An 11,589-nucleotide genomic window follows, 5' to 3' on the forward strand; every position below is an offset into this window, starting at 1 on the left:
TTTGTGTAATGCTCTGTGTGTCATATACACAAACACACTATGGACTATGTAACCCCCTAGTGTCTGACCAAAATATCACCCAATGGATGATCCTTAGTGAAATGTCCAGAGCTTTACATATAACATAAGTCACTAAAAAGAGAAGAATCATTAATCAGGACTTTCCTTAATAAGATTATTGATTTGACTGCCCTATAACAGGATATCAACACAACACACACCATCTATACCTTCTGTTCTCTCAACATTTATCAGTGTTACAGGAAGATCAGAGTTTAAATGTTGAGAGACTATTGACCTTCAGCGCTTCACCAAATATGTACACATACAACAGGCTTGTTATTGAAGTTACACTGACCCAAAAGTTAATGTAAACTCAGGCTTTGACCATGTACATGCTATTAATGGTGAGAACACTACACACGTGTATTTATTTTGGTGGCAAGACATTTTAAGCTCATTTCAATGTGTCATTACTCATGCAAGTTTCTCCAGTTCATTATGTAGATCTTCCTTCAGAGCAATCAGAGGTTTCTTTCCTGGGTTGCTTATCTTGTTCCCATACAGGTAAAGTTCTCTCAGGTGTGAGGGGTTTGATCTCAGAGCTGAAGCCAGTGCAGCACAACCTTCATCTGTAAAACCACAGTTTACCAGCCTATGGAGAGAACAGAGACACACTCTTCACTCTTCATCTCAGTGTAACAGGCCTGTCCAGTTTGAGAAGATTTGAGTCCATTTCACTATGATGATTTTCATAAACACTGCTCTATGGTATTTATACCACTGTTAACTGCAGTAGAGGAGGAAGGAACACTGGGGAAATGCTTTTTCTGTGAAAAGCCCTCTCTCAGCTCAAGTACTGCAATTTTTGGATTATCACAATCATTTATTATAACATACAGCAAATATAAAATCATCAGACTGAATATACCGGAGATATTTCACTTAGATCAGTTGTGAATTAGAAGCAGATATCTGTTAATGTTATCTGTTAGTGACATGGTTTATACTGGTGTGTAGAGTTCAGGGGTTTGTATGGATTGGACAGATGCAGGAAATTCTCACTTATCATCTACCTTCATTTATCATCTGTTTGATTTATTTGAACCTAAATCAGAAATTCACCATAATGTTACTGTGTGTAACATCAAATCATGGATGTTTTTAATGCATGCTGTGCTCTTATCTCCCCCACCATTAGTACTATTAGAAAATGTACTTTGGTGAAGAGGAGGTCATGGGACTCTCAGAGAAAAATCTCACCTTAATATCTCCAGTTTACACTGTGGTTTTTCCAGTCCAGTAGAGAGCATCTTCACTCCCGAATCCTGCAGGTTATTGTTAGTCAGGTTCAACTCCTTCAGTCTGGAGGAGTCTGTACTGAAAGCCTTGGCCAGAACTTCACAACTTTTCTCGGTGATTTTACAGTTCCACAACCTGGGAGCAAAATGGTACATCTGAATACTCTATTAAAATTGCTTCATTTACTTACTGTTCATCTAAAGACACAGACATACACAGAAAGAGAGAGAGAGAGAGAGAGAGAGAGAGAGAGAGAGAGAGAACAAGCAACATCCATTGTTTTTTGTTTTGTTTTGTTTTGTTTTGTTTTGTTTTGTTTTGTTTTGTTTTGTTTTGTTTTGTTTTGTTTTGTAGCTGTTGTTTCATTCTGCACTCTTAAAGGTGAAAAATCATAGTCAATCCCGCTGTCACCAGTGCAGCCGTCAGAAATACAGATGGAAGGGATTCCATAGGCTGGCAGGGGACTGCCAGGCTAAAAATGGCCAGAGGTGGCTGGAGGCAAGTATGACAACAGGATAATTTTTTTTAAGCATTTGTCAGTCACTATAACTGTGAGATACCTGTCTACCAAAAGGAGTTTGCATATCTGAGATCTCATAACATAGTTTTCTGCTTTAAAAGTAGTGCTGCAGTGCAGCACAATATTGAACAATCCACTCTTTGAAAGCTAGAATGTGCAACATCCACTCACACACAGATATTACAGAACACACATTCTATTAGAGAATTTGACAGTTTAGAGCTGGTCATGTGTGACTCTCAGAGAGATGATTTTACCCAAGTATCTCCAGTTTACAGTTTGGATTCTCCAGACCAGCAGAGAGCAGCTCCACTCCTGAATCCTTTAGATTATTGTCACTGAGGTCCAGCTCTCTCAGAGTGGAATATTTGGAACTGAGAACTGAAGCCAGAACATTGCAACTCCTATCTGTCAGTTTAGAAGCACTTAACCTTGAAATAAAATGAAGAGGTGTTGGTGATAGATTGAAATCTCAGTATGACATTATGGAACGCATATTATTATTGTCCTCAGTGCGAGCAATAAAGACAGTAAAACAAGAAAACACAACACAACAACAGTCTTCTTCTTCCTCCTCTCAGTATCAGTTTAGCGTACAGAAATAACATGTGTGTTTATGTTATTTTAAATATATACTCAACTATTTAAACAAACAGCGTTACCACCTTACAGTTATTAATGCATAGATCAAAAACCATACGAGTAGTGTTACATGGTGGAAATTACAAGTTATAAATAGTATGCATGCTGCACATCATAGGCAATGTTGTTGTTTTTTTTCTCCAAGTATACATATCCAGCAGTTCCCTGTACTGTGTGTGAACTTCACAGCACTGCTGGAAGGCAAGGGCTTGTTTGATGTTTGCAAAACACATTTTATGATGTTTTGAGATCTAGTTCAAGTTCACGTTCATTGAAAGCCCAATATCACTGTTTACAGACTCAGAGGGCTTTACATGCCCACAACCTTTACAACAAACAAACAAAGTGGGGGGGGGGGGGGGGGGGGGGGGTGTTCTGAATTGCAGAAGTTTCACCATGCCCAATAAAGGGTTTAGTTCATTTTCAGGAAATATTCTTCCTGTCAAAACAGTTTATGTGAATGACATTATAACTATTGTTTAAACAATACTGACAAGGTGTGTGTCCTCTGGCAACCACATGTTCAGGTTAGTTTTATCAAAAATAAGTCAACCAATCAACCAATCAATCAGTAAAATGCATAGAGCAATGACTGAAAATCATCCCAAAGAAACACTGATCCTGTAGTAACTAAATATGATTATATAAATAAAATTATAAGCATTATCAGATACAAAGCAATAAATGACATTAGCTCTCACTGGTTAAAAAAAATGCAACCAGTAAACTTTGAAACCACAGCCACATGACATCTCAAAAAAAAAAAAAAGAAAAAAAGAAGAAGAACTGTATTGTCAGTGACATCTGGTTTCTTGTAGTTTTTCCATTCAAATATCGTTCTTCCTGTGCTTTGTAATGTGGGCAGCCTGTTGTGCTCATCTTTATCCAGGATTCCAGAATTTTGGGAATGACTGCAGCTGGAGTTGTAAATGTACCAACCACTCACATTCATATGGATAGTGTTGCCATCAAATTTTCATCAAAGTGTAAATGGACTCATCAAACATATTTATATATAGCTGTCAAAACTGTTTTATACCAAAACATGTTTATAACTACTTGTTAACTTCCAGACATGCCTAGTGTCTAGATATAATACTATCTATATAATACTATAATACTGTGGCGGGGGTTAATATACATAGATGATTAATTAAGCCATCTTTTTCCTGTTCTTTTTCATTTTACTGAGGGAATATATTGATATTACTCAACTGAGATACTAGTTCTGTTAAAGACAAAACAGATAGCGTACTATTCGTGACATAAAGCAGAGCACTGGCTTTAGCTAACTGAGATTAGGTTTGTTTTTACTTATGTCTATGATTGACGTAACACACCCAAATGAATAATCCGATATATCAACTAATTTACCTGCTGTTAAATCTAAGTATTGGTTCCACATTTCTCTGTTTCATTCAAAATCTCCCATAATATTTAATCATATTATACTTACTGTTGATCCACCGGAGAAAATCATATGATTCTTTGCCTGAGACACGGTGTCTATGCTACAATTGTTTTTACTTTTGCATCCCTTTAAAGAAAAAAAAAAGACAACACAGTTATGGAACTAAAACTGTGCCATTCTGCTGTTTTACTGTGGCCCAGGGCATTTCCATATGGGTAATAAGAGGTAGAGGACATTTTGAATATTCACTGTTAACGTCAGAGTGGTCAGGCATTCTGACTCTCTGGTTATAGGAATGCCACGGGAAAGACATTTTAATGCAGTTGGCAAAATGTCTATGTTTCATTGGTCCATCCTTCTAAATCTATTGTGAATAAGTTTAAGACATTCACCAGTATAGAGCATAGAGAGTGCTGATAGAGTCCATGTTGGTAAATGAGTTAACACCAGAGCAAAGCAACAGCAACTCTACTTATAAACACGGAAATTATAAGTAAACATAACACTGTAAGTGTCACTGGAGACAAAATAGCTCTGAGAGGAACTGCAGGAAAATTTACACTGGTACTCACCACCTACTAATTTTCCATGCATGTTCATCCCAATATTCAGAAAGGTAAACATTTTCAGGGTACTGTTGTGTCTTCTTAAGGCCACATTACAATCAAAAATATTACTTTGTCCAACAGAAGTAAAGCCATATCGAAATAAGTGCTGCAAAAACCCAGTGCTGAGGTATTTATTAATATTAATATTTATTAATATTCGTCAGTGTCACTGAGGAACTTCTACAACACTCCATAAAAAATTTACCAGTTTGTGTTTCAAGGTTAATATATCAGACAATACAGAAAGGAAGAGGACAGGAGACATGGATTTCTCACATCCAGAACAGAACTGCAATTCTCAGTTCCTGTCTCTTTTTTCCTGTGGGTAAACTATGCAAAGCCCCTGTTGTCACATAGTCCTTTAGTCAAAACACATCAGTGGCTTTATTAACAATGATATTGTAACCATAACTGCGTCACCGCAGTGAAAATATGAGAGGACTTAGTCTAAGTATGACATTCTCAGTCCTGAGTACATTTAAACAGTCTCTGAGGAATTCAGATCTGTAGACCAGGCTTCCTCATCTGTTGTAGAAGGAGAGACCTGATCATCAGCTTTAAACATGATGTCTGATGTTCATTTTCTTTTTACTTTCTTTCTCTTACATAACAATAACTATAATAACATACTTTGTTTTTACAACAAGGCAGGAGTTCTTTTCTGGGACACGTCAAAGTAATAGAAACCCAGGTTGAATCATGAGTTAAAATGAGTAGGATGCAAGCCCATTCTCGATAGTAACGTAAACAAACAAAAATAACATAAAACAAAAGGGAAAGATAGGGTTAATTGATATGGTTGATTAATAGGGTTGATTAATTTTGTATATGGTATCTGATGTTCACCCATACATTTTTATCACACACACACAGCCACAGCCACACACACACACACACACACACACACACACACAGACACACACACACACACACACACACACACACACACACACACACACACATACACACCTACACACACACACACACACACACACACCTACACACACACACAGACACACACACACACAGACAGCCACACACACGTACACACACACACACACACACACACAGCCACACACAGCCACACACACACACACACACACACACACACACACGTACACACACAGACACACACACACAGGCGTGTGGTGTCTGATGAAAGTATCATCTCATGAATCCAGGAAATCCTCCAAACTGTCTCTCAGTCAGATGTCCAGTGATTTTAATAGAATCTAAGACACAAACAAGACAAAAGAGACAACAATCAAAACTACACATTATAAGACTGTTGTGTTGGCAGCACAGATTTTAACTTATGTTTGTACTTCAGATGCTGAATACACGATGTGAAACGAAATTCTCCAAATTATATATGTTGCATGTCTGGCAAGTCTGTTTTAAATGCTGCAGCATAATGGTGCAGTGAAAAGTTGTATACACCATTCCTGTTCTCATACAACTGTCTGAGAGACTTATTAAGAGCAGGAGATCGATTCAACACACATCGTCTTTGTGCTTCCTGCACCTTCAGTGTTTATTAGTGTTATGGGAAGATAAGAGTCTAAACTGGAATTGAGATCAAGGGGACTTATTATCTGCAATACTCCATAAAATGGACACACACACACACACACACACACACACATCTGTTACTAATGTTACACCAACCTACACATCACTGTAAAACCACTATAATGATGGTTAGTGGGCACTACAACAATAGAAAGTTTAATTTTCTTATTATTACTCACTCCACTATCTCCAGTTTGTAATGTGGGTCATCTTGTATATCAAAGAGAAGCTTCTTTCCTGACTCCCCTATTTTGTTTCCATACAGGTTGAGCTCTCTGAGTTGTGAGGGGTTTGATTTCAGAGCTGAAGCCAGAGCAGCACAGCCTTCATCTGTGACTCCACAGTATACCAGCCTGCAGACAGAACAGAGACACACTCTTCACTCAGTATATTTCAACGGTTTTATATTAAAGTGGAGTTTCAACTTTAAATCATTCCTCATTTTGTCATTATTTTGTGAACACTTAATTGAACATATTTTAAAGAGCTTTAAAAAATAATTAATCAGTTTGGGTTAAGTTTGATTCACAGTTTATGGTCATTTCAATGAATTCTGCAGAACAAGCAGAAGGAACAATGGAGTGATTTTCGTTCTGTAAACTAGCATGTATCACTACCAAAATAATAGGCTTGTATGAAGGTTATACCCTGAACTATATATTTTAGAAAATGTTTTGATTATGATCCAGGATTTTCCTCAACAGGTCAGCAGGGTTTTTTTTTTGGTCTTTCTGAAATATTGTTTGTATGGCTTTGGACCTTAAGTGCTCCCCAGTGAATCTAAAAAATCTTGTGCACAGTGACCATTTCCTCACCAATCTCTCATAAAGGATATACTGGTGCTGGGAATGAGGAAAGGAATCAGGCAGGTGAATTCTTTGGCAAAATGCCCTGAGGTACCAGGCCAAAACTAGGGTGCTGCAGCCATTTGTGTTAATTATTTTCTTTTTGCCCAGTATTGCCTGCACATTTATTGATTTCTAGCAGGAGATGCATGTCATGCTGGAACATGGTGGACCGTGAGATAATCCAGTGTGAAGATAAAAATAAGGCAGATATACTGTACTTCGCACTAATCTTAAGAAATGGACTGAACCAGGACCTTTGGTCTTGGGTTTTGACTACAACTATGAAGCAGCTGAATCACAGCACCAGTGATTACCTCACCCCATCAGTGACGGGAGGCAAGAAAGCTTCTGGACTTATATGAAGGCATGTTCTCCACAACTTCCGAGTAGACTGGCCTGTTCCACCTCAAGATTCACACAACCTTGTCTAGCAAAGATTCCACCACATTCCCAAGTCACATTGTTACATTCATGTGGAAGAGATCATGCATATAAGACATGGTAACTCAGGAGTCCTACAGAGTTTCATATAGGCCTATCTTTATGGTCCCTAGACCTCACAATAGATTTCTTATCTGCAGCTTCTTCCAGAGACAGGTTTGAAAGCTGCATCAACAAACTGATTGATTAAGAGGCTAAGTAAGTTAATGCTCCAGCATTTGATGCATGACCTGCTCTTTCCTTACAGGGTGCACATTGTGGCTTACCTGGACAAAGGCACCAGTCATGCTGATAGCTAGGCATTATGCCTGGACCAATGACAGTGGATGCTAGAGGAGCTGCATCAGGCTACCCACAAACTTAAATTTGGTATTGGACAAACCAAGGTACACTACCGAAGGTCTTGCACTGAAATAAGGTTTTGGAAGAGGATTCCTCTTGTCTGCTGGCACAGCTGTGACGACCTGAGGGCTACAATTACAACACTCACCTGGACCTCACCAAGTTTTCCAGCAATTTTTGGGCTTGGGCACTGACACTGGTGCTTGTAAATGAACAGGCCATAGGAACTCAAACTGTATTTCTGATGTCAAGATGTGTTGTAGCGTTGGGTTTATTTGAACCTGATTGAGATACTTATTCCAATTACTTTAAATGATCATATAGTACTACTAAGGATGTTTTAGAGGAGCATTTAAATACCAAAAAAAAAAGATTTAAAGCTCAGATTATCATGCTGTGCATGTATGGACACTAGTTTATTGATAGAAAGAGTGCTGTAGTGAGCAGTAGGTAATATATGACTCAGAGAGATGGCCTTACCTCAGTATTTCCAGTTTACAGCGAATGCGTTCCAGTCCAGTAGAGAGCAGCCTCACACCTGAATCCTGCAGATTATTGAGACTCAGGTCCAATTCTCTCAGCCTGGAGGAGTTTGAGCTGAGAACTGAGGCCAGAACTGTACAACTTTTCTCTGTCAGTTTACAGCCACTCAGCCTGGGGGAAACAGGTGATTCCAATGAGAAAAAAAAATCTAAATTAAGACTGTATTTAAATTTGACTGCTTTAGCTAGATACATCATCCATGTTGTTGGTAGTCTTTCATCCTCTGGGGCCAACACATGTAGACCTGTTTGTTACATTGGTTACAAACAAATTCATCACATCTACAGATGTAATCTAAATGTCCTAACACTGAACTCATTATCACTTCTATTTGGATTCTGGCTGTTTTCCCCCGGTATGATTACAGCATCAGTATACTACAGGTCTGAAACTGGCTTGAAAACAAACAAACAAACAAACAAACAAAAAACATTTTAATATTCTACGGTGTACCACAAGGTATGCTGTGTCCCGTCCCCACCAAAATCAAGTATCTTTAGGGAAAAAAAAAAATACATCATTATCAAATGGTTTAACACTCAACAGAGCATTAGCTAAACTTACTTGGCTTTTTTGGATGCGGCAACCACTCGCCGAAGCCTAAGAAGAACTTCATCTGGTGCGATAGGTGATGTTTCTGGTCTTAAGGCAGAGTAATTACGCAGATCAAACACATCCAGCTCATGGTCTGAGGACAGTAACACAAACACAACAGCTGACCACTGAGAAGGTGAAAGTTTTGACTTGGCTAAATTCTCAGATTTGAGGTAATGCTGGATTTCCTCCATCAGAGAATGATCATTCAGTTCATTCAGACAGTGGAACAGATTGATGGATTTCTCTGGGGGTGGATTCTCTCTGATCTTCTTTCTGATGTACTTGATTGTTTCATTATTGACATCTGAGTTGTTATCTGTCTGTGTCAGTAGACCCTGTAGGACAATCTGATTGGATTCCAGTGAGAGGCCCAGAAGGAAACGGAGAAAAAGGTCCAGGTGTCCATTCTCACTCTGCAAAGCCTGATCCACTGCACTCATGTTTAAGTCATACATGGACAAATGTTTGAACTGAGCTGCAGGTTTAATGTCTTCCCTTTGGCCAAGTACATCTGTACTGTTGTTGATAAAGGACAGATATACATAAAGAGCTGCAAGATACTTATGAATACTCTGATGTGCAAAGCAATACACCTTCCCCAGGTAAAGCCCTGACTCCTCTCTAAAGATCTGGGTCCACAAATGAGAGCACACTGATGCTTCTTTGATGTCAATGCCACACTCTTTCAGGTCTTCCTCAAAGAAGATCATTTTGCCTTTTCCCAGCTGCTGAAAAGCCAGTCGCCCAAATTTGAAAATCATTTCTTTACCTGTCTCAATTAAAAGATAATGTGTGTACATTTGCGTCAGAGTCTTGGGGATCTCTCCTGTCTCTGCTTCACCCAACATTCTCTCTAGAACAGTGGCTGAAATCCAACAGAACACTGGAATGTCGCACATGATGTACAGGCTTCTTGAAGACTTCATGTGTGATATGATTCTGCTGGCCAGGTTCTGATCACTAATTCTCTTACTGAAATAGTCCTCCTTCTGAGGATCACTGAATCCTTGTATCTCAGTGACCTGGTCAACATATTGAGGAGGAATTAGATTGGCTGCTGCTGGTTGGGAGGTTATCCAGATGAGAGCAGAAGGAAGCATATTCCCCTGGATGAGATTTGTCAGCAGCACATCCACTGATGTTGACTCTGTTACATCACACAGACTCTTATTGCTCTGAAAATCCAGAGATAGTCGACACTCGTCCAGGCCATCAAAGATGAAAAGAGCTTTATGCTGATTGCTGTCAAATACTTTGCTTTCACTGGGAAGGTCATGAAGTAAACTCAACAGACTGTGTTTTTGGTCCTTCATCAAATTCAGTTCTCTGAAAGGAAGTGGAAATATGAAGTGGATATCTTGATTGGCTTTCCCTTCAGCCCATGCTAGAATGAACTTCTGCACAGAGACTGTTTTTCCAATGCCAGTGACTCCTGTTGTCAGCACAGTTTTGATGGGTTTGTCTTGTCCAGGTAAGGGTTTAAATATGTCATTGCATTTAATTGGTGTGTCCTCTGTTGCTGTTCTCCTGGATGCTGCCTTAATCTGTTTCACCTCATGTTCACTGTTGACTTCTTCACTTTCACCCTGGATAATGTAGAGCTCTGTGTAGATATCACTGAAAGGTTTTGAGGTTCCTTGATTTTCTTCAAAATAATATTGAAACTTTTTCTTCAGATTTGATTTGAGTGTGTGCTGCTCTTCTGCAGAGGTCGGGTCACATCTGCAAGATCATCCAAAAGAATTGTATTCTGATTTAATTTATAGTTATTTTTTCCCTCAAGCATGACTCTTTGAAATAAGAGACATTCATAGTGACAAACATTCATAGAGATGTCTCTTTTTCTTCCTCAAAATTTTCTCCGTTTTTTAATGAAATCCTTCTCAGCCTTCAAATATTTATTTGCACATATTAACACATAAGCTGATTTAGTCAAGTGGATTGCAACAAACAAACTAACAAACGAATCTCTTAAGCAGTCTCTCCTAGAGATGTATTTCTCTTTCAGTGATAAAATATTCAGACTGCATACATTCAAAATGTGAAAATACTCACAAAGTATATAGAGGTATATAGAGACTTGTAGCTGAGTAGGTGTATAAGAGAAGCAACCATCTTAATCTTTGCTCACAATGTTTTGTAAATATATACTTTAATCTATAGTAGGCAGGCACATGTTTTATGCTTAAAAATTAGTCTAGATTCAGCACAAGGTGAGACTGGCCAAACAGACTGACCCGAGAACAGTAGATCCCGTGAACATAAATTCAAAACGTCTATTATCACAACTAGGTGTGGTTAAGGAGTGATAAGATATGTTTCATAGTTTAATGGCTTCATGTTTCACTCACACAAAGTGTGCCAAATGTCAAGTGTGCAGAATTAACACAGGAAAAGGGGAGGAGAATCCTTTTTATTAATGACAACAAATCATAATTTCCATATATGTGAGTAGTTGACTGGTTTTGTTATTCACTCCAATTGATTTATGCTTTGGTTTGCAAAAACAAACATGTTTATATTTATATGCATTTGCTCTGTCGTGGATTTCTTGTGATTGGTTTTATCATGTGTTGCAATATGTAAGTGCTGATATAGAATGTCTAATAATTTCTCTCTCTGTCTGTCTGCCTGTCTGTATGTCTCTCTCTCTCTCTCTCTCTCTCTCTCTCTCTCTCCAGTATTAACTTCCCTAAACACAAATATGTAGTATTCTTACCTCTTAGGTTTCCCAGAGGCATCATTATCCCCAGAGACATTCAT

General features: G+C 38.5%; 1 protein-coding gene across 1 annotated transcript; it reads right to left on the reverse strand.

Annotated features, from left to right (window-relative positions):
• Window positions 1-477: 477 nt before the first annotated feature.
• On the reverse strand, window positions 478-11,589 carry LOC115814068 (NACHT, LRR and PYD domains-containing protein 12-like). Its single transcript, XM_030776788.1, has 8 exons — window positions 11,546-11,589; window positions 8,794-10,548; window positions 8,167-8,340; window positions 6,240-6,408; window positions 4,890-4,894; window positions 2,080-2,253; window positions 1,264-1,437; window positions 478-655 (listed from the first exon to the last, which is right to left on the reverse strand). The coding sequence occupies exons 1-8, from the start codon at window positions 11,587-11,589 to the stop codon at window positions 478-480; spliced, it is 2,673 nt and encodes an 890-aa protein (XP_030632648.1).

Source organism: Chanos chanos, chromosome 6 (genome assembly GCF_902362185.1).
Source record: "Chanos chanos chromosome 6, fChaCha1.1, whole genome shotgun sequence".
NCBI classification, from domain to species: domain Eukaryota; kingdom Metazoa; phylum Chordata; class Actinopteri; order Gonorynchiformes; family Chanidae; genus Chanos; species Chanos chanos.